The sequence below is a fragment of the Dendropsophus ebraccatus genome, chromosome 1 (genome assembly GCF_027789765.1).
Source record: "Dendropsophus ebraccatus isolate aDenEbr1 chromosome 1, aDenEbr1.pat, whole genome shotgun sequence".
Classification (NCBI taxonomy): Eukaryota; Metazoa; Chordata; class Amphibia; order Anura; family Hylidae; genus Dendropsophus; species Dendropsophus ebraccatus.
Window position 1 is genome coordinate 217,679,883 of NC_091454.1, and position 25,998 is coordinate 217,705,880.

At 48.3% G+C, this 25,998-nt stretch overlaps 1 protein-coding gene across 1 annotated transcript in view; it reads left to right on the forward strand.

The window, feature by feature from the left end:
- The window catches only part of GAL3ST4 (galactose-3-O-sulfotransferase 4), a 29,509-nt gene extending 22,249 nt beyond the window's left edge, over nucleotides 1-7,260 (forward strand). Inside the window, exon 4 of the mRNA XM_069948451.1 lies at nucleotides 5,742-7,260. Coding sequence (XP_069804552.1) covers nucleotides 5,742-6,569 — 828 coding nt within the window. The 3' untranslated portion in view covers nucleotides 6,570-7,260. The remainder of the gene's footprint in view (nucleotides 1-5,741) is intronic.
- The last annotated feature ends 18,738 nt before the right edge of the window (nucleotides 7,261-25,998 follow it).

Consider the following 25,998-nt stretch of genomic DNA (forward strand, 5'->3'; position numbering starts at 1 on the left):
AGCAGCAGCCTGCAGAGGGAGAGGAGGAGAGAGGAGAACCAGCTCCAGCACAGCATCCAGTCACTAAGTGGGCCCCACAGGAGCAGGGGCCCGCACTTCCCAAGTACTGATACCGCCTGGGGGCCCACTACAGACATGCACCATGCTGAGCTGACACTTTAGAGTCTGAGCCTGGTGGGCCCCTCTATTGGCCTGGGCTGCACCAGTGATATTTCCGCCTTTGAATAGCAGCCACACAGAACTGTCAGTTCACACAATGGAAAGCGCAGCTCCGGCCGCATTTTCCATCATGTGCTATGGTGAATTGGGATGCAGGCGCCCACAGATGCGCCCGCATCCCAATTCAACACAAATGAAGTTCATCCGGCCGATTCACAAAACAGACGGTGTTTTACAGTGTGTGAACCCGTCCTTAGTAAGTGTACTCAATGTATATACTGACAGCAGCTCCCTGTGTACTCACTGTATATACTGACAGCAGCTCCCTGTGTACTCAATGTATATACTGACAGCAGCTCCCTGTGTACTCACTGTATATACTGACAGCAGCTCCCTGTGTACTCACTGTATATACTGACAGCAGCTCCTGTGTACTCAATGTATATACTGACAGCAGCTCCCTGTGTACTCACTGTATATACTGACAGCAGCTCCCTGTGTACTCACTGTATATACTGACAGCAGCTCCCTGTACTCACTGTATATACTGACAGTGGCTCCCTGTACTCACTGTATATACTGACAGTGGCTCCCTGTACTCACTGTATATACTGACAGTAGCTCCCTGTGTACTCACTGTATATACTGACAGCAGCTCCCTGTGTACTCACTGTATATACTGACAGCAGCTCCCTGTGTACTCACTGTATATACTGACAGCAGCTCCCTGTGTACTCACTGTATATACTGACAGCCACTCCCTTTGTACTCACTGTATATACTGACAGCAGCTCCCTGTGTACCTCAAAGAGCTAATAGCAGACTCCCCTTATCCAGGCTGCGCTGTCCTGCTCTGTGGTGAGTCTGTTTAAAGGATGGCCGACATGGAGGAGAATGTGGCCATGCCCCTCCCTTTGTGTCCTCAATAGGCATATACAGGTTCAGTGGTGGACACTGGGGGGCACAGTATATACAGTGAGTACACAGTGAGCAGCTGTCAGTATATAAAGTGAGTACACAGGGAGCTGCTGTCAGTATATACAGTGAGTACAGGGAGCTGCTGTCAGTATATACAGTGAGTACAGGGAGATGCTGTCAGTATATACAGTGAGAACACAGGGAGCTGCTGTCAGTATATACAGTGAGAACACACGGAGCTGCTGTCAGTATATACAGTGAGTACAGGGAGCTGCTGTCAGTATATACAGTGAGAACACAGGGAGCTGCTGTCAGTATATACAGTGAGAACACACAGAGCTGCTGTCAGTATATACAGTGAGAACACAGGGAGCTGCTGTCAGTATATACAGTGAGAACACACGGAGCTGCTGTCAGTATATACAGTGAGTACAGGGAGCTGCTGTCAGTATATACAGTGAGAACACAGGGAGCTGCTGTCAGTATATACAGTGAGTACAGGGAGCTGCTGTCAGTATATACAGTGAGTACACAGGGAGCTGCTGTCAGTATATACATTGAGTACACAGGGAGCTGCTGTCAGTATATACAGTGAGTACACAGGGAGCAGCTGTCAGAATATACAGTGAGTACAGGGAGCTGCTGTCAGTATATACAGTGAGAACACAGGGAGCTGCTGTCAGTATATACAGTGAGTACAGGGAGCTGCTGTCAGTATATACAGTGAGTACACAGGGAGCTGCTGTTAGTATATACATTGAGTACACAGGGAGCTGCTGTCAGTATATACAGTGAGTACACAGGGAGCAGCTGTCAGAATATCCAGTGAGTACACAGGGAGCTGCTGTCAGTATATACAGTGAGTACAGGGAGCTGCTGTCAGTAAGTGCACCGAGTACACTCACTATTACTGTACACTGAACAATTTTAATATAAAGTGGCCGACCCCTTTAATGATTACTCTGTAAATGTTACCTGTGTAAGGCCTTATGCACACGTTCAGTATTTTTTTCTGGTCCTGAAACAACCCGTGAGAAATTGCGGATTGGACATCCGTATTCCATCCGTATTTCCGTAATTCCATTTTTTTACTACTCATTGCTTTTCAATGCACTTCATCCGGATTTTTTTGCGGAAATACGGATGCCAACATGTTACAATCCGTAAACAATCCGTACGCAATTGATTTCAATGAGAGGATCCGCAAAAAAAAATGGGTCCGCACCCGGTCCGCACTAGGACATTTTTACGGATTGATTTTCATCTATTTCTGCTACTGATCGTGTGAATAGCCCAATAGACTTCAATGTGCACTAACTCGGATACGGAAATACGGATCCGTAAATTACGGAACGTGTGAATAAGGCCTAAGCAGGACTGGATCTGTCGCATCCAAACTCAATAACATTAGATACAGATGGCTGGCATTACTCCTATAGTTTTGCGTATTACTAAATATAAGGTCTTCATGGAGTCACTCTACTATAGAGATCTACCTATGGCATGAAGTGTAAACTGGCTGTAAATTACTCGTTACTCGTTCATACTCCCCCAACTCAACTTGAGTCATTGAGATGGAATTGTAAAACTTTTTAAATAATTTGATCAGCTATAGAGAAATTGAGAATGTCTTTGTGGTTAGACATTGTGTGCCCATATACCAAGGATTTCAATCTCTCTGTTTGTATATTAGGACTTTAAAGGGTTATCTGGAGAGCAGAAAAGGTCCTACCCTTCCTGCTCTCCAGTATTCCACTTCCACATGGGAGCATGTTGCAGGCAGTGATCGCTAACTGCCCGATGTTACAGCGACGTTGGCCATTTATTGGACATTGTGTGCGGGTATGGTTTTCACCCACATGCAATGCTAGCAGCTCCAGCAACATGTTCCCATCGCCTAGAGGTATCAGCGCAGATGGGAAAACAGAGGAAGCAGAGCACCGGAGAGCAGAAGAGGTAGGACCTTTTCTGCTCTTCAGATAACCCAGTGCCAGCCAATACCTACTAAATTTAAACCTATAGGGAACGGTTAATATCTCTCACCACTTCTGGTTCCTCTTATAGGGGTATTCCAGTATCATAAAATGTTTAATATTATGTCGTTAAAATAACAAATAATTCATTCCTACCCTCCCATTGCTGTCAGTATTGTTTTTCCAGTAATTCCCACCCATTGTTACTTCCAAGTACCTGCCCACCTAGCCATCTATTGACCGAGGTGGGACACCACTGTGGCCAGTGATTGGCTGAGCGATCAGCTCCTGCTGAGATTGTCTTGGAAGTAGCATTAAACAACCAAAAGGAACAGGAGTTTGGGATATCGGGGTAAGTAGGTATGACTTTTTTCTTTATATTTACAGCCTTCCTAGCATAATATAAAAAATGATGATGCTGGAATACCCCTTTAACATCTGGTCGCTGTTGCAAACAGGGTCCTAATACCAGTCAGTAGCTTGTGAGTAGTGCGACGTAAATATGAAGAAGGTCTGGGAGCAAGGAGTGATAAGTAAATAGACGGGTCTGGTTTGGATTTTGAGTTTTGATGTTATATAACTGGGGTGTCAAACTCAAATACACAGTGGGCCAAAATGAAAAAATTGGACAAAAAAAATAAATAATTGAAGCGCGAATTCAGCAGTCCTGGCACTGTCAGTGGTGTGCGTCTCCCAGCGCTGTGCACTATGATAAATCGCTATGATTAAACCCAGACCCATGTAATAGACAACCCCCCCTCCCCAATATTGCCCCATGTAGTAGCAAACCCAACCAAAATTGCCTGACATAGTAGCCAGCCCTCCCAGTAGTGCCCAAATAGTAGCCAGCCCCCCAAGGGTCCCATATAGTAGCCAGCCCTCCAAAATAGTCTCCTATAGTACCCAGCCCTCCCCTGTAGTCTCATATAGTAGCCAGCCCTCCCCCATAGTCTCATATAGTAGCCAGCCCTCCCCCATAGTCTCATATAGTAGCCAGCCCTCCCCCATAGTCTCATATAGTAGCCAGCCCTCCCCAAGTCTCCTACAGTAGCCAGCCCTCCCTAATAGTCTCATATAGTAGCCAGCCCTCCCCAATAGTCTCCTACAGTAGCCAGCCCTCCCTAATAGTATCATATAGTAGCCAGCCCTCCACAATAGTCTCATATAGTAGCCAGCCCTCCACAATAGTCTCATATAGTAGCCAGCCCTCCCCAATAGTCCCATATAGTAGCCAGCCCTCCCCAATAGTCCCATATAGTAGCCAGTCCTCCCTATAGTCTCTTATATAGTAGCCAGCCCTCCCCAATAGTCTCTTATATAGTAGCCAGCCCTCCCCCATAGTCTCCTTTAGTAGCCAGCCCTCCCCAATAGTCTCATATAGTAGTCAGCCCTCCCCAATATTCTCCTACAGTAGCCATCCCACCCTGTAGTCTCATATAGTAGCCAGTTCTCCCCCATAGTCTCATATAGTAGCCAGCCCTCCCCATAGTGTCATATAGTAGGCAGCTCTCCCCAATAGTCTCATATAGTAGGCAGCCCTCCCCATAGTCTCTTATATAGTAGCCAGCCCTCCCCCATAGTCTCTTATATAGTAGCCAGCCCTTCCCCATAGTCACTTATATAGTAGCCAGCCCTCCCCCATAGTCTCTTATATAGTAGCCAGCCCACCCTGTGGTCTCTTATATAGTATCCAGCCCTCTTCTGTAGTCTCATATAGTAGCCACCCCGTCATAGTCTCTTATATAGTAGCCAGCCCTCCCCTGTAGTCTTTTATATAGTAGCCAGCCCTCCCCTGTAGTCTCTTATATAGTAGCCAGCCCTCCCCCATAGTCTCTTATATAGTAGCCAGCTCTCCCCCATAGTCTCTAATATAGTAGAAAGCCCTCCCCAGTAGTCTCATATAGTACCCAGCCCTCCCCATAGTCTTATATAGTAGCCAGCCCTCCTCCATAGTCTCGTTTATAGTAGCCATGGTGGCCCAGATGTAATTCAAACTTTAAATTGCCTGGCGGGCCAAAAAAAAGGGCACCGCGGCCCAGAGTTTGACACGACTGTTATATAAGGTTTGGGATCTCGATTACTTTTGAGGTCCATGTTTAATTTCATTTTAGGAGTTTAGTCTGGGGTCTAAATTTATTTTGAGGTCTCAGATAGTATCTGATGTGTCTGGTGTTTATAATAAATTTAGTTTGTGGTTATTCAAGGTTCTGGTCTGGGGTCGGAATGAAGTTAAAAGTCTGGAATGGTGTCTGAATGAATCTTAGCAACCAGTCTGGGGCTACATTTATTTTGCAGTCTTAACTGCTTTGGGGCACATATGGCAGCATGGTATATCTCGGGGCCCTAGTATATTTCTAGGGTCCCCCCAGGTCAAAGAGGTTACAGAGCATGCTTACAAGTGTGTCCCATACAAAGAACAGATGTTCACTGCATCTATGAGGCTTGCCATAAAGCATGTCATTAATTGCTGTTAAAAACGATTCAGGAAAGATGGCTGCCCCATCATATTATAATCTAAAAATAATATATATAAAATTACAATCAGAAAATAAGAATAGATTAGAAAAAGAACATGTTTTAGCATCTGGCTCTAATATGTAGAAACAAATCTAGCTGATACTTGACTTTAGGCCAGTAATTTCTTTCAATTCTCCCAATTTTCCAGATTTTAACACTGCATTTATTTTATAGGTACGGAAAGTAATGCCTTCAGACTCCTTCTACTTTACCATTCTTCGGGACCCAGCAACCATGGCAGAGTCATCTTTTTCCTATTATCGTGCTGTGTCATCAGCCTTTAAGAAGTCACCTAACTTCAAAGCGTTTATTTCTCACCCGTCACATTACTATCGGCAGGGTGAAAGATCCAACCACTATGCCCGTAACCCATTATGGTTTGACCTAGGTTTTAACTCAGATGCCCCATTTACGGAAATGTACGCCAAAGCTGGAATCCGAGCAGTGGAGGACACGTTTAACTTGGTTCTTCTAGCTGAACACTTTGACGAATCAATGATTCTCCTCAAGGAGGAGTTGTGTTGGGATCTTGACGATGTGGTGACCTTCAAATTGAACAGCCGTGGGACTTCAAGAACACTAAGTCATGGAGACATTGAGAGGTTGAGGGCATGGAATGCTCTAGACTGGTATCTTTACTCTTACTTCAACCGCACCTTCTGGGATAAGGTGGAGCATTTTGGGAGGGTAAAGATGGAGAATGAGGTCAAAAAGTTGCAGGAAAGGAGGCAACACTTAGCAAAACTTTGTCTTGAGGGTTCAGAACCTGTAGTGGCAGACCAAATTAAAGAAGAAGCTATTAAGCCCTTCCAGTTTGGACAGGAGAAGATCCTAGGTTGGGCCATTCGGAAAGATCTTCCTCCTGAGGTTCGTACGCGTTGTGTTCGCATGGTGACTCCAGAACTTCAGTATAAGGATCTCTTAGATGCTCGCCAGTTTCCATTGAAAGCATCTAATGGCTCAGCCTTAGCAGCCACTCCAGCAAGAGCCAAAGGACGATGAGAAGAGCACAGGTGATTTGTGTGGTTAGCAAATTTTTAATGCACAAAGTTGAAGATGTTATTGCTTTAAACTAATGTGCCTGAATAATATATGGAAACCGTGTCCTCAATGTAAACACTACACCATTAGGCTCGACAAGCACTTTATAGCCCTTGCACTTCCGACATTCTTTCTCCGGCCTTGAGACTCGATATTGGAGAAGACACTAAAAGTGTTGCTACATAGTGCAATCAATACGCTGTTAATCATGACTATGGTACTGATTCTTTAATACTGCCCCAACTGACTCAGCGCTACCTCTAAAACCTCTAAGAGTCTGATGGGAATTGGCAATCAACTATGAATATCTTAAATACGATGCGGAACTTCGATGATTGCCTTTGACTGAATGTGAATCCAATAATCCAAACTTCATAGACATCAATTTCTGATACCGTGGACCATGAAACTTTGGTCTGGACCATCTTGAATTTAGGTGATACACTGCCCGTGACTGCTACAAATTGAATGATATAACACTACTGCGTAAGACTGTGACCATTCCTATGACTGCATTGCTGTTGGAGGTCCTATGGGATTCTCCGTATATTGGTGATGAACCAGTCAGACTCAGCCTATGGTGGGTTGGGTGGTCCCTGGTGAATATTTTGCATATGGACCTGGAAGCTTTAGAGAGGATGTACCATCAGGTACATCCTCTTTAATCTGACCCAGGGATAGAACGGCGCCGTCACAGGGAAGCCGGTGCCCCGGTCCGTTTTTTGAACCGCGGCCTGGTTCCCGTGTACGGCGCCGTTCTATCAACGGGTCCCAGGCTGATGCTGAAGCACTGGAGGCGGGCTGGCCCGCCCCTAGTGGGAGGAATCCCCCGCCCCTGTATGATGCGGCTCCATTGATTCTTTTTTTTAATTCATGTTTTATTTATATATAAGCAATATTTAATAGATCCATTATCAAAAATATCCACAGTAATTTCACAGATTTAGTAAATATGCCGGCTTGCGAGGGGAAAAAAAAATTAAAAATTGATTCTAATGAAGCCGCGTCATAGAGGGGAGGGAATTCCCTCCTGTGCTTTAGCTCCGGCCCGGGACCCGTTGATAGAACGGTGCCGTACACGGGACTTCCCCGTGAAGGCGCCGTTCTATCCCTTGGTCAGATTAAAGAGGATGTACCTGATGGTACATCCTTTTTAAGCTAGACCATTGTTGAGGCTATGTGGTAGAACATATAAAAAACAGGTTCAAACTTTTGTAGCAGTGAAGAACCACAGTCCCTTCAGTCAGTTACACAGTGTGGGTCCCGGAGGTCAGACCCACAACTATCTGACACTGATGTTCTATCCTAAAAGGTGGGTCATCAAGTCCTGGATAACCTCTATTGAGGGTTGGAAATATCTATCAATCTATTGAAGGACTTGTCTAGAAAGTCAATGATGTGGTTGGACAATGAAAACTTCCTTCTACTGCCCAAAATATAAAGCCCCTTTAAGAGAAGCTCTGATCTGGCTCATTAAATTCATGGACAGTCCACTGATTTCAGTGGGCGCCATGCCATGTCCACAAGATAAATAAATCACATAGTAACTAAAGCGTATATACACTTGCAAATAGAAGTGTGTGTCTCCATGGCTACAGACTACAAACAAATCATGTGTAGTCTGATCCCACAGTCATGTTTTAGTCTATTCTATTATCATCTACAGGGTATGTAGAAGAGAATCAAAGGATACAGATGCAAAGGTGTATCACATGACTACAGATTTTGTAGTCTGTGAGGGCCCTATAACACGGAGCAATAATCTGCCAAATCAGGCCGATTTGGCAAATCATCACTCCGTGTAATAAAGCCAATGATCAGCAGATGACAGTGTTTTTCGGCTCACTGTGTCTTTTGGACATGATCAAAAATATTTGGCCATCGGATGCGCATCACTACATGTAATAGTGATGCGTGGCTGTCGGCAGAGGACTGTGTAAAAATAAAATAATAAACTCATACATACCTCACCACACTCCCTGATGTCCTGCTAGCTTTGGCCCGCTCTCCCGTGTCTCACGTGAGAGGCCGAAGCTAGCAGGACATCGGGGAAGGCGGAGTATGTCTTAGTTTATTATTTTTAAAATGTTTGACTTGTCCCAAATGAGAAATATTTATAATGAGTTATCAGAGCATCTGCAATGGGTATGAAGACAGTTCAGTCAGCAGAAGAAGTTCTGTCAGCAGAATTGAGGCTCGGCATCTGTTGCATCAGGTGACTTATTGAAGCTTCTAGGACCATGCGAAAGACTAATTGATACTTATACAATACTTGAGATGTATTACTTCCCACAGAGACTGCTACTCACCTTAATACAGTATACCACACTGCCTTCCGATACTCTTCAGTGCGTGAGACCGTCCTCCGGAGCACCTGACTGATCTCCAGCCAGCAGGATCCACACATAAGGGCTTTTTGTCAGAGTATTTTTTCTAGTTATATATTTTTTCTTATAATTTAAAAAGTATTTATAGATAATCATAGCGGGCGCAGATATTTTGTATGTTTTATATGTTTGTACGGAAAACTGGAAACTATGGGTGTATCGGGTTTAATGCAGAAAGCTGAATAAATGCTCATGTTTGATCATGTGGTGCATCTGTGCCTCTTATTCGACGTGTCTGTCCCATCGTGCCATACACGGGGGGAGAGAATTTCGCCTGTGCTCATCTCCTTCCCCTGATGAGTGAGCTGCCAAGTGACATGATTGTCAGATCTAGAAATGCAGAGCAGAAATGAATAGTGTTAAGCGATCTGAGGATCTCAGCAGCCGGACCAGTGCTGACCACAACTTATTACGTGTCACAGGTTGTATGAAGGTTTAGGTACACTTTAAGGCCTTGTTCACACAGTGTATTTTGCAATCTGTGGCATTACATTAGATTATATGGAACCACGGCCGTAGCGTATACACACTGTATACACTACGACTGGTTCTCTACGGCCGCACAAAATAATTGATAGGTCTTTTTTGTGCAGCTGCTATTCAGTGAATAGCGGCCGCACAACATAGCCTGTGCACACAATGTAAAGTGTGGCTTCCGGCCGTACTTTACATTGTGTTGTATGGCTAATTAGGGTGCGGGCACGCACACAAAGTGGTGTTCATAGTATAGTATCGGCCGGTTGAACATCGCACACATCAGCAGATGTTCATACAGAGTGTGAACATGTCCTAAAGGGGTATTCCCATTATAGAAAACTATGATATATAGGTAAGATCCTGACTTAAAAGGATGCTTATCCATTTGGAGAATTACATTGTGCACAGCTCCGAGCTGTGTTACAGCTCTGTTCATTCTTATAATCAATGGGGGTCCAAACAGTCGGACCCCTTCCAATTATAAAGTACCAGCAATTCCTACCAATAGGTCATCAGTTTATGTGATGGTGATACCCCTTTAAGGCTATGATCTCAGTCTTTACCACTAAGGACCAAGATCAACTTTACAGAACCATGAATCTTCTGACCAATGGGGGTGTTAACAGTTATGAAACTGCCTATTTAGGGAAAGTCCTTCCATCTATGGCTGCCTTAAAGGGATTCAACACGTAAAAAACCAAAGCTACTTTTTTTTTTGCAGGTGTCCATGGGTTGTTTCTTGTTGCAATAGCATGTACAATCTGTAAACAGGATCGGTGCCATGTTGTTGATCTTTCACAACCCCTTTAGGGCTATGTTCACACTACGTAAGTTCCGTAGTAATCACAGCTGTTGTAACAACAGCCGTGATTTCTACGGTACTTACGTAGTGCAGCCTTCTGAGGAATCCCGGCGGGAGTGTATACACTCCGGCCGGGATCCCAAGCGGCGCCGCGAGAAACAGGACATGCCAGTTTTTTTTGCGGCCGCTATTCATTGAGTAGCGTCCGCAGAAAAAACTCCAGCTACGGCCGCAGGCTCCATTGTGTGCAGTGAGGAGTTCTGATGCGGGCGCACACAGATTTGAAGCTGCAGATTCAAAGCAAATCAAATCTGCCCCATCAAATCTGCTGCAAATCCTATACGTGTGAACGCACCCTAAAGTGATATTGTCCACAACCTTCTAGATAAGGAGTTCTCAGCAACCCTCTTCAGCTTATATTTTGGACGGTTCATTTCTTGGTGGGCTCTTTACTCAAAAATGCATGTTATTGTTGGTGGACAGTGCAGTAGGGGCAGGGGTTAACAACTGTCATGCCCGTATCTCCGCCCACATCTGTGCTGTAGGCCCCACCCCCTCCATGACGTCATCAACATCTAGTCCCCTGCCTCCTCCGCAGTGTCATTGGAATGGACCATGATCAAGGGAGTGACAATTTTACTTTAGACTAGACATGCCGACTACATCACAGAGCAACTTATGCTGCGTCTACACGGAACGATTATCATGCGAATGTGCACGATAACGATCAAACTCGAACGATAATTCTACGTGTAAATGTACATGTTCTTAAATCGTAGTTCGTAAAAAATTCGCAGATCGTTCCGTGTAAACAGTCGTTCACCGATTTTACCTATGTGCGAGATAGGCTTAAGCGTTAGCAAAAAATTTTTCTTTACGATATATCGTTCCATCTAAACACTGATCGTTATAAAAAAAATTGTTACTTCGAAATCGTTAATCGTACGATCGGGCGAATTATCGCTCCCTGTAAACGTAGCATTAGTAGTGCCAATTGTGGAAACTAAATCAGGAAATCTACGTATAGCATGGGATCTGTAGACTGTTCTGCTTCTTAATATTAGTCTACATGGGAAGTAGCCATAATACATATCCAGTCGTTTTCCGCTCGGATTACACATGTCCGATTTGCTGATGATCCTACCAGAAAACCAAGTAGTTTCACAGATCACAAAACCTGACCAGCCCCCCCCCCCCCCCCCAACATTTCTTTTTAACAAAGGAGCTAAATATAACATGAAGGAATACTGAGGTGGAGGATTTGGATCTTTGCTCACATACTTGAGGTTTGTGGGGTGCTGAGCCAACATTTTTTCGGCAAGTCAATAGTAAAACACAGCAGGACGCTCCTCGAGTGATCCTAAATGTGCAAGCTCAGCAGAAAGCGTCGTATAAATAAGAAAAGCCGCACTGGTGGACGGGAACTCAGGTCAGGTTCAGAACCATTACTTGGGGGAGGACAGGTCTGGATTTATAGACACATAGTTAATTCTATTAGAACCGTCCCAAAGTCTACACTTTACACAGTAATGAACCTGGGGAGGATACTGAGGCAGTTTCTTCAGGGCGCCACAGTCTATGAAGGTGCCACCATAGACAGGGCCTGCTGGGGAGTGCCTTGTATACAGGGTCTGCCAGGGTGTGCACCATACCCATGGCCTGACAGAGTGCCCTCATACCCATGGCCTGACAGAGAGTGCCCTCATATACATGGCCTGACAGAGATTGCCCCCATATATACATGGCCTGACAGAGAGTGCCCCCATATATACATGGCCTGACAGAGAGTGCCCTCATATACATGGCCTGACAGAGAGTATCCTCATATACATGGCCTGACAGAGAGTGCCCTCATATATACATGGCCTGACAGAGAGTGCCCTCATATATACATGGCCTGACAGAGAGTGCCCTCATATACATGGCCTGACAGAGAGTGCCCCCATATACATGGCCTGACAGAGAGTGCCCTCATATATACATGGCCTGACAGAGAGTGCCCTCATATACATGGCCTGACAGAGAGTGCCCTCATATACATGGCCTGACAGAGAGTATCCTCATATACATGGCCTGACAGAGAGTGCCCTCATATATACATGGCCTGACAGAGAGTGCCCTCATACTCATGGCCTGACAGAGAGTGCCCTCATATACATGGCCTGACAGAGAGAGCCCTCATATACATGGCCTGACAGAGAGTGCCCCCATATATACATGGCCTGACAGAGAGTGCCCCCATATATACATGGCCTGACAGAGAGTGCCCTCATACTCATGGCCTGACAGAGAGTGCCCTCATATACATGGCCTGACAGAGAGTGCCCTCATATATACATGGCCTGACAGAGAGTGCCCTCATACCCATGGCCTGACAGAGAGTGCCCTTATATACATGGCCTGACAGAGAGTGCCCCCATATATACATGGCCTGACAGAGAGTGCCCTCATATACATGGCCTGACAGAGAGTGCCCTCATATACATGGTCGGCCAGAGAACGTTCACCTACCAAAGATTTCCTTTTCACACATGGATCTCCATCCAGTGTCATTTCCTCCAGTATAAGCCCCAATATGTGCCTCCCCTCCCATAATGTGACCCCATACATGTGCATTAGAGAGCCTCCTTGACTTGGCTTTTTAAAGAAGTACTCCCCAGAGATAGGGCTGGGCGATATGGCCAAAAAATAAAATCTCGATTTTAAAAAAATTTTGGACGATTCTCGATTTAAATCTCGATTATTTTGTTTTTGCTAAATAAATAGGACATTTTTCTCCCTGCAGCATCAGATACGATTTTATTGACGTTTGAGACAACTATATTGTTTCCCAGTGTAACAGTGCTCCTCCTGTGCCCCCATGTAGTAGACAAACACATTGTGTGCCCCATATAAGTAGTTTTCCCAAATATGTGCCCTATGTACTCTGTGCCCCCATATAGTATAGGCGATCTTCTTTGTGCCTTCATCTAGGTAGGGAGTAGTAGTGAGGGTATAGTGGATAAGGGGTGTAATAGTACAGGTAAAGATGAGGAGTGTGGTAGTAGTACAGGTATAGATGATGGGTGTAGTAGTACTACTGAGGGGGTATGGGGTGGACTGGGGGTCACTGAGTGGGTATGGGGCAGGCTGGGGGTCACTGAGGGGTATGAGGCAGGCTGGGGGTCACTGAGGGGTATGAAGCAGGCTAAGGGTCACTGAGGGGTATGGGGCAGGCTGGGGGTCACTGAGGGGTATGAGGCAGGCTGGGGGTCACTGAGGGGTATGAGGCAGGCTGGGGGTCACTGAGGGGTATGGGGCAGGCTGGGGGTCACTGAGGGGTATGGGGCAGGCTAAGGGTCACTGAGGGGTATGGGGCAGGCTGGGGGTCACTGAGGGGTATGGGGCAGGCTAAGGGTCACTGAGGGGTATGGGGCAGGCTGGGGGTCACTGAGGGGTATGAGGCAGGCTGGGGGTCACTGAGGGGTATGGGGCAGGCTGGGGGTCACTGAGGGGTATGGGGCAGCTGAGGGGACACTGAGGGGTATGGGGCAGGCTGGGGGTCACTGAGGGGTATGAGGCAGGCTGGGGGTCACTGAGGGGTATGGGGCAGGCTGGGGGTCACTGAGGGGTATGGGGCAGGCTGGGGGTCACTGAGGGATAAGAAGCCGGCTGGGGGTCACTCAGGGGTATGGGGCAGCTGAGGGGACACTGAGGGGGTATGGGGCAGCTGAGGGGGTATGGGGCAGCTGAGGGGGTATGGGGCAGCTGAGGGGGTATGGGGCAGCTGAGGGGACACTGAGGGGGTATGGGGCAGCTGAGGGGGTATGGGGCAGCTGAGGGGACACTGAGGGGGTATGGGGCAGCTGAGGGGGTATGGGGCAGCTGAGGGGACACTGAGGGGGTATGGGGCAGCTGAGGGGACACTGAGGGGGTATGGGGCAGCTGAGGGGGACACTGAGGGGGTATGGGGCAGCTGAGGGGACACTGAGGGGGTATGGGGCAGCTGAGGGGACACTGAGGGGGTATGGGGCAGCTGAGGGGACACTGAGGGGGTATGGGGCAGCTGAGGGGGACTAGGCAGGCGTGGTAAAGTGTCAGGACGGCGCGGTGAGGTGCAGGGCCGGCAGTCAGGAGAGATGTGGTACCGGCGGCTCCAGCCTCTTCACAGAGCCGCGGCTGACCTCTCCCGCCCCTTACACGTTAGTGCCGCGCTGAGCTGCGTCCCGCTCTCTTCCTGTCACACGTGCAGGTCCCGTTCTGTGGAGGAGGCGGCAGGGATCGCAGCAGAAGGAGAGAACGTCGCTGCGGGTCCTGGAGCTGTACAGCGGGCAGCGACGTTCTCTCCTTCTGCTGCGATCCCTGCCGCCTCCTCCACAGAACGGGACCTGCACGTGTGACAGGAAGAGAGCGGGACGCAGCTCAGCGCGGCACTAACGTGTAAGGGGCGGGAGAGGTCAGCCGCGGCTCTGTGAAGAGGCTGGAGCCGCCGGTACCACATCTCTCCTGACCGCCGGCCCTGCACCTCACCGCGCCGTCCTGCAACTCTCTCCGGACCCGACACTTTACCGCGCCGCCCGCAATGATTTTTTGTGAAAATCGAATTTACGATTTTCACAAAAAATCAAATCGATTCTAACTGTCTGGGCGATTAATCGAATTAATTCGATTAATCGCCCAGCCCTACCCAGAGATGACTGGGAATATGAAGGCCACTTACGTATTTGGTTATACCAGTTTCACAATGCTGTAAATCGGACCCCCGGCCAAACCTGTACATTCAAATGAATGAAGCTTCACTCTAACTCTACAAGTATTCTTGATAAAGACGGATGGGTAAAAAAAACACAATATTCAAGCGCTGGGGAAATATAGACTAGACCACTATATACATGCAGATCCCTCAGAACACCAACCAGTAAAAAATACAGACACCACCTCCCCCTTATCTATTACACCCCACACCCCCTTATCTATTACACCCACACCCCCTTATCTATTACACCCCACACCCCCTTATCTATTACACCCCCACCCCCCCTTATCTATTACACCCCACCTCCCTCTTATCTATTACACCCCACACCCCCTTATCTATTACAGACCCCACACCCCCTTATCTATTACACCCCACCTCCCTCTTATCTATTACACCCCACACCCCCTTATCTATTACAGACCCCACACCCCCTTATCTATTACACCCCACCTCCCTCTTATCTATTACACCCCACACCCCCTTATCTATTACACACCCCACACCCCCTTATCTATTACACCCCACACCCCCTTATCTATTACAGACCCCACACCCCCTTATCTATTACAGACCCCACACCCCCTTATCTATTACACACCCCACACCCCCTTATCTATTACACCCCACACCCCCTTATCTATTACAGACCCCACACCCCCTTATCTATTACAGACCCCACACCCCCTTATCTATTACAGACCCCACACCCCATTATCTATTACACCCCACACCCCCTTATCTATTACAGACCCCACACCAACTTATCTATTACACCCCACACCCCCTTATCTATTACAGACCCCACACCCCCTTATCTATTACAGACCCCACACCCCCTTATCTATTACACACCCCACACCCCCTTACCTATTACAGACCCCACACACACCCTTATCTATTACAGACCCCACACCCCCTTATCTATTACAGACCCCACACCCCCTTATCTATTACACCCCACACCCCCTTATCTATTACAGACCCCACACCCCCTTATCTAGTACAGACCCCACACCCCCTTATCTATTACACCCCACACCCCCTTATCTATTACAGACCCCACACCCCCTTATCTATTACACCCCACACCCCCTTATCTATTACAGACCCCACACCCCCCTTATCTATTACACCCCACACCCCCTTATCTATTACACCCCACACCCCCTTATCTATTACACCCCACACACCCCCTTATCTATTACACCCCACCCCCCTTATCTATTACACCCCACCCCCCTTATCTATTACACCCCACACCCCTTATCTATTACACCCCACCCCCCTTATCTATTACAGACCCCACACCCCCTTATCTATTACACACCCCACACCCCCTTATCTATTACAGACCCCACACCCCCTTATCTATTACACACCCCACACCCCCTTATCTATTACAGACCCCACACCCCCTTATCTATTACACCCCACACCCCCTTATCTATTACAGACCCCACACCCCCTTATCTATTACACCCCACACCCCCTTATCTATTACACCCTACACCCCCCTTATCTATTACACCCCACACCCCTTATCTATTACACCCCACACCCCCTTATCTATTACACCCCACACCCCCTTATCTATTACACCCCCCACACCCCCTTATCTATTACACCCCCCACCCCCCTTATCTATTACAGACCCCACCTCCCCCTTATCTATTACACCCCACACCCCCTTATCTATTACACCCCACACCCCCTTATCTATTACACCCCCACCCCCCTTATCTATTACACCCCACACAGCCCCTTATCTATTACACCCCACCCCCCTTATCTATTACAGACCCCACACCCCCTTATCTATTACACACCCCACACCCCCTTATCTATTACACCCCACCCCCCTTATCTATTACACCCCACACCCCCTTATCTATTACACCCTACACCCCCCTTATCTATTACACCCCACACCCCTTATCTATTACACCCCACACCCCCTTATCTATTACACCCCACACCCCCCTTATCTATTACACCCCCCACACCCCCTTATCTATTACACCCCACCCCCCTTATCTATTACACCCCACACCCCCTTATCTATTACACCCACACCCCCTTATCTATTACACCCCACACCCCCCTTATCTATTACAGACCCTCCACCCCCCTTATCTATTACACCCTACACCCCCCTTATCTATTACACCCCCCCACACCCCCTTATCTATTACACACACCCCACCCCCCTTATCTATTACACCCCCCCCCACACCCCCTTATCTATTACACCCCACCCCCTTATCTATTACACCCCACACCCACTTATCTATTACACCCCACACCCCCTTATCTATTACAGACCCCACACCCCCTTATCTATTACAGACCCCACACCCCCTTATCTATTACAGACCCCACACCCCCTTATCTATTACAGACCCCACACACCCCCTTATCTATTACACCCCACACCCCCTTATCTATTACAGACCCCACACCCCCTTATCTATTACACCCCACCCCCCTTATCTATTACACCCCACCCCCCTTATCTATTACACCCCACACCCCCTTATCTACTACACCCCACACCCCTTATCTATTACACCCCACCCCCCTTATCTATTACACACCCCACACCCCCTTATCTATTACACCCCACACCCCCTTATCTATTACACCCCACCCCCCTTATCTATTACACCCCACACCCCCTTATCTATTACACCCCACCCCCCTTATCTATTACACCCTACACCCCCTTATCTACTACACACCACACCTCCCCCTTATCTATTACACCCCACACCCCCTTATCTATTACACACCACACCCCCTTATCTATTACACCCTACACCCCCTTATCTATTACACCCCACACCCCTTATCTATTACACCCCACACCCCCTTATCTATTACAGACCCCACACCCCCCCTTATCTATTACACCCACACCCCCCTTATCTATTACACCCCACACACCCTTATCTATTACACCCCACACCCCTTATCTATTACACCCCACACCCCCCTTATCTATTACACCCCACACCCCCTTATCTATTACACCCCACACCCCCCTTATCTATTACACCCCACACCCCCTTATCTATTACAGACCCCACACCCCTTATCTATTACACCCCACACCCCCTTATCTATTACAGACCCCACACCCCTTATCTATTACACCCCACACCCCCTTATCTATTACACCCCCCTTATCTATTATACCACACCCCCCTTATCTATTTCACCCCCACACCCCCTTATCTATTACAGACCCCACACCCCCTTATCTATTACACACCCCACACCCCCTTATCTATTACACCCCACCTCCCCCTTATCTATTACACCCCACACCCCCTTATCTATTACACCCCACACCCCCTTATCTATCACAGACCCCACACCCCCCTTATCTATTACACCCCACACCCCCTTATCTATTACAGACCCCACACCCCCTTATCTATTACACCACACCCCCCTTATCTATTACACACCCCACACCCCTTTATCTATTACACCCCACACCCCCTTATCTATTACACCCCACCCCCCTTATCTATTACACCCCACCCCCCTTATCTATTACACCCCACCCCCCTTATCTATTACACCCCCCCCCACACTTCCTTATCTATTACACACCCCACACCCCCTTATCTATTACACACCCCACACCCCCTTATCTATTACACACCCCACCTCCCCCTTATCTATTACACCCCACACCTCCTTATCTATTACACCCCACACCCCCTTATCTATTACACACCCCACACCCCCTTATCTATTACACCCCACACCCCCTTATCTATTACAGACCCCACACCTCCTTATCTATTACACCCCACACCCCCCTTATCTATTACACACCCCACACCCCCTTATCTATTACACCACACCCCCTTATCTATTACACACCCCACACCCCCTTATCTATTACACCCCACACCCCCTTATCTATTTCACCCCCACACCCCCTTATCTATTACAGACCCCACACCCCCTTATCTATTACACACCCCACACCCCCTTATCTATTACACCCCACACCCCCTTATCTATTACACCCCCACACCCCCTTATCTATTACACCCCACACCCCCTTATCTATTACACCCCACACCCCCCTTATCTATTACACCCCCCACACCCCCTTATCTATTACACCCCACCCCCCCTTATCTATTACACCCCACACCCCCTTATCTATTACACCCCACACCCCCTTATCTATTACACCCCACACCCCCCTTATCTATTACAGACCCTCCACCCCCCTTATCTATTACACCCTACACCCCCCTTATCTATTACACCCCCCCACACCCCCTTATCTATTACACACACCCCACCCCCCTTATCTATTACACCCCACACCCCCTTATCTATTACACCCCACCCCCCTTATCTATTACACCCCACACCCACTTATCTATTACACCCCACACCCCCTTATCTATTACAGACCCCACACCCCCTTATCTATTACAGACCCCACACCCCCTTATCTATTACAGACCCCACACCCCCTTATCTATTACACCCCACACCCCCTTATCTATTACAGACCCCACACCCCCTTATCTATTACACCCCACCCCCCCTTATCTATTACACCCCACCCCCCTTATCTATTACACCACCACACCCCCTTATCTACTACACCCCACACCCCATATCTATTACACCCCCACCCCCCTTATCTATTACACACCCCACACCCCCTTATCTATTACACCCCACACCCCCTTATCTATTACACCCACACCCCCTTATCTATTACACCCCACACCCCCCTTATCTATTACACCCCACCCCCCTTATCTATTACACCCTACACCCCCCTTATCTACTACACACCACACCTCCCCCTTATCTATTACACCCCACACCCCCTTATCTATTACACACCACACCCCCTTATCTATTACACCCTACACCCCCTTATCTATTACACCCCACACCCCTTATCTATTACACCCCACACCCCCTTATCTATTACAGACCCCACACCCCCCTTATCTATTACACCCCACACCCCCCTTATCTATTACACCCCACACACCCTTATCTATTACACCCCACACCCCTTATCTATTACACCCCACACCCCCCTTATCTATTACACCCCACACCCCCTTATCTATTACACCCCACACCCCCTTATCTATTACACCCCACACCCCCTTATCTATTACAGACCCCACACCCCTTATCTATTACACCCCACACCCCCTTATCTATTACAGACCCCACACCCCTTATCTATTACACCCCACACCCCCTTATCTATTACACCCCCCTTATCTATTATACCACACCCCCCTTATCTATTTCACCCCCACACCCCCTTATCTATTACAGACCCCACACCCCCTTATCTTTTACACACCCCACACCCCCTTATCTATTACACCCCACCTCCCCCTTATCTATTACACCCCACACCCCCTTATCTATTACACCCCACACCCCCTTATCTATTACAGGCCCCCCCACCCCCCTTATCTATTACACCCCACACCCCCTTATCTATTACAGACCCCACACCCCCTTATCTATTACACCACACCCCCCTTATCTATTACACACCCCCCCCCCTTTATCTATTACACCCCACACCCCCTTATCTATTACACCCCACCCCCCTTATCTATTACACCCCACCCCCCTTATCTATTACACCCCACCCCCCTTATCTATTACACCCCCCCCCCCACACTTCCTTATCTATTACACACCCCACACCCCCTTATCTATTACACACCCCACACCCCCTTATCTATTACACACCCCACCTCCCCCTTATCTATTACACCCCACACCTCCTTATCTATTACACCCCACACCCCCTTATCTATTACACACCCCACACCCCCTTATCTATTACACCCCACACCCCCTTATCTATTACAGACCCCACACCCCCTTATCTATTACACACCCCACACCCCCTTATCTATTACACCCCACACCCCCTTATCTATTTCACCCCCACACCCCCTTATCTATTACAGACCCCACACCCCCTTATCTATTACACACCCCACACCCCCTTATCTATTACACCCCACACCCCCCTTATCTATTACACACCCCACACCCCCTTATCTATTACACCCCACCCCCCTTATCTATTACACCCCCCCACACCCCCTTATCTATTACACCCAACACCCCCCTTATCTATTACACCCAACACCCCCCTTATCTATTACACACCCCACACCCCCTTATCTATTACACCCCACACCCCCCTTATCTATTACACCCCACACCCCCTTATCTATTACACACCCCACACCCCCTTATCTATTACAGACCCCACACCCCCTTATCTATTACAGACCCCACACCCCCTTATCTATTACACCCCACACCCCCTTATCTATTACACCCCACAGCCCCTTATCTATTACACCCCACACCCCCTTATCTATTACAGACCCCACACCCCCTTATCTATTACACCCCACACCCCCTTATCTATTACACACCCCACACCCCCTTATCTATTACACCCCACCCCCCTTATCTATTACACCCCCCCCACACCCCCTTATCTATTACACCCAACACCCCCCTTATCTATTACACCCAACACCCCCCTTATCTATTACAGACCCCACACCCCCTTATCTATTACACACCCCACACCCCCTTATCTATTACAGACCCCACACCCCCTTATCTATTACAGACCCCACACCCCCTTATCTATTACACCCCACACCCCCTTATCTATTACACCCCCCACACCCCCTTATCTATTACAGACCCCACACCCCCTTATCTATTACACACCCCACCCCCCTTATCTATTACACCCCACACCCCCTTATCTATTACAGACCCCACACCCCCTTATCTATTACACCCCACACCCCCTTATCTATTACACCCCACACCCCCTTATCTATTACAGACCCCACACCCCTTATCTATTACACCCCACACCCCCTTATCTATTACACCCCCCACACCCCCTTATCTATTACACCACACCCCTCTTATCTATTATACCCCACACCCCTTTATCTATTACACCCCACACCCCTTTATCTATTACACCCCACACCCCCTTATCTATTACACCCCACACCCCTTTATCTATTACACCCCACACCCCCTTATCTATTACACCCCACACCCCCTTATCTATTACAGACCCCACACCCCTTATCTATTACACCCCACACCCCCCTTATCTATTACACCCCCCTTATCTATTATACCACACCCCCCTTATCTATTTCACCCCACACCCCCTTATCTATTACAGACCCCACACCCCCTTATCTATTACACACCCCACACCCCCTTATCTATTACACCCCACCTCCCCCTTATCTATTACACCCCACACCCCCTTATCTATTACACCCCACACCCCCTTATCTATCACAGACCCCACACCCCCTTATCTATTACACACCCCACACCCCCCTTATCTATTACACCCCACACCCCCTTATCTATTACAGACCCCACACCCCCTTATCTATTACACCACACCCCCCTTATCTATTACACACCCCACACGCCTTTATCTATTACACCCCACCCCCCTTATCTATTACACCCCACCCCCCTTATCTATTACACCCCCCCCCCCCTTCCTTATCTATTACACACCCCACACCCCCTTATCTATTACACCCCACACCCCCTTATCTATTACAGACCCCACACCCCCTTATCTATTACACCCACACCCCCTTATCTATTACACCCCCACACCCCCTTATCTATTACACCCCACACCCCCTTATCTATTACAGACCCCACACACCCCTTATCTATTACACCCCACACCCCCTTATCTATTACACCCCACACCCCCCTTATCTATTACAGACCCCACACCCCCTTATCTATTACAGACCCCACACCCCCTTATCTATTACACACCCCACACCCCCTTATCTATTACACACCCCACCTCCCCCTTATCTATTACACCCCCCACACCCCTTATCTATTACACCCCCTTATCTATTACAGACCCCACACCCCCTTATCTATTACACCCCACCTCCCCCTTATCTATTACACACCACACAGCCCCTTATCTATTACACACCCCACACCCCCTTATCTATTACACCCCACACCCCCTTATCTATTACACCCCACCCCCCTTATCTATTACACCCCACCCCCCTTATCTATTACACCCCACCCCCCTTATCTATTACACCCCACACCCCCTTATCTATTACAGACCCCACACACCCCCTTATCTATTACACCCCACCTCCCCCTTATCTATTACAGACCCCACACCCCCCTTATCTATTAAAGACCCCACACCCCCTTATCTATTACACCCCACCTCCCCCTTATCTATTACACCCCACACCCCCTTATCTATTACAGACCCCACACCCCCTTATCTATTACACCCCACCTCCCTCTTATCTATTACACCCCACACCCCCTTATCTATTACACCCCACACCCCCTTATCTATTACAGACCCCACACCCCCTTATCTATTAAAGACCCCACACCCCCTTATCTATTACACCCCACCTCCCCTTTATCTATTACAGACCCCACAGCCCCTTATCTATTACACCCCACACCCCCTTATCTATTACACACCCCACACCCCCTTATCTATTACACCCCACACCCCCCTTATCTATTACAGACCCCACACCCCCTTATCTATTACACACCCCACACCCCTTATCTATTAAACCCCACACCCCCTTATCTATTACAGACCCCACACCCCCTTATCTATTACACCCCACACCCCCTTATCTATTACACCCCACACCCCCTTATCTATTACACCCCACACACCCTTATCTATTACACCCCCCACCTCCTTATCTATTACAGACCCCACACCCCTTATCTATTACACCCCACACCCCCTTATCTATTACACACCCCACCTCCCTCTTATCTATTACACCCCACCCCCCTTATCTATTACACACCCCACACCCCCTTATCTATTACACCCCACACCCCCTTATCTATTACACCCCACACCCCCTTATCTATTACACCCCACACCCCCTTATCTATTACACACCACACACCCCCTTATCTATTACACCCTACACCCCCCTTATCTATTACACACCCCACACCCCCTTATCTATTACACCCCCCACACACCCCTTATCTATTACACCCCACACCCCCTTATCTATTACACCCCACACCCCTTATCTATTACACCCCACACCCCTTATCTATTACACCCCACACCCCCTTATCTATTACACCCCACACACCCTTATCTATTACACCCCCCACCTCCTTATCTATTACAGACCCCACACCCCTTATCTATTACACCCCACACCCCCTTATCTATTACACACCCCACCTCCCTCTTATCTATTACACCCCACACCCCCTTATCTATTACAGACCCCACACCCCCTTATCTATTACACACCCCACACCCCCTTATCTATTACACACCCCACACCCCCTTATCTATTACACCCCACACCCCCTTATCTATTACACCCCACACCCCCTTATCTATTACACCCCACACCCCCTTATCTATTACACACCACACACCCCCTTATCTATTACACCCTACACCCCCCTTATCTATTACACCCCACACCCCCTTATCTATTACACCCCCCACCTCCCTCTTATCTATTACAGACCCCACACCCCCTTCTCTAATACAGACCCCACACCCCTTTATCTATTACACCCCCCACACCCCCTTATCTATTACACCCCCACACCCCCTTATCTATTACACCCCACACCCCCTTATCTATTACACCCCCCACACCCCCCTTATCTATTACAGACCCCACACCCCCTTATCTATTACACACCCCACACCCCCTTATCTATTACACCCCACACCCCCTTATCTATTACACCCCACACCCCCTTATCTATTACACACCCCACCTCCCCCTTATCTATTACACCCCACACCTCCTTATCTATTACACCCCACACCCCCTTATCTATTACAGACCCCACACCTCCTTATCTATTACACCCCACACCCCCTTATCTATTACACCCCCCACACCCCCTTATCTATTACAGACCCCACACCCCCTTATCTATTACACCCCACACCCCCTTATCTATTACACCCCACACCCCCTTATCTATTACACCCCCCACACCCCCTTATCTATTACACCCCACACCCCCTTATCTATTACAGACCCCACACCCCCTTATCTATTACACCCCACACCCCCTTATCTATTACACCCCCCACACCCCCTTATCTATTACACCCCACACCCCCTTATCTATTACACCCCCCACACCCCCTTATCTATTACAGACCCCACACCCCCTTATCTATTACACCCCACCTCCCCCTTATCTATTACACCCACCTCCCCCTTATCTATTACACCCCACCTCCCCCTTATCTATTACACCCCACCTCCCCCTTATCTATTACACCCCACACCCCCCTTATCTATTACACACCCCAGACTGTGAACCATTACAGATCCTAGAACAGACTCAAACCAGACCCCCCGAATAAATACAGAACATAGACCACTTAGAATACAGTATGCTCTCCCCAAACCAGACCCTCTAAAAGCAGACAAGACCTCTAAATTATTCAGACCCCAGACCAGACCTCTATACAAACAGAGGCCTCAGACCCTGTCGGAAGCTAGTACAGTCAGTCCCCAGACCAGTCGTCCCTAAACAAATGCAGACCCCAGACCCCCTCCTAGGTTGTTATAGACCCTAGACCCCCTCCTAGGTTATTACACACCCTAGACCCCCTCCTAGGTTGTTACAGACCCTAGACCCCCTCCTAGGTTATTACAGACCCCAGACCCCCTCCTAGGTTGTTACAGACCCTAGACCTCCTCCTAGGTTGTTACAGATCCTAGACCCCCTCCTAGGTTGTTACAGACCCCAGACCCCCTCCTAGGTTGTTACAGATCCTAGACCCCCTCCTAGGTTGTTACAGACCCTAGACCCCCTCCTAGGTTGTTACAGACCCTAGACCCCCTCCTAGGTTGTTAC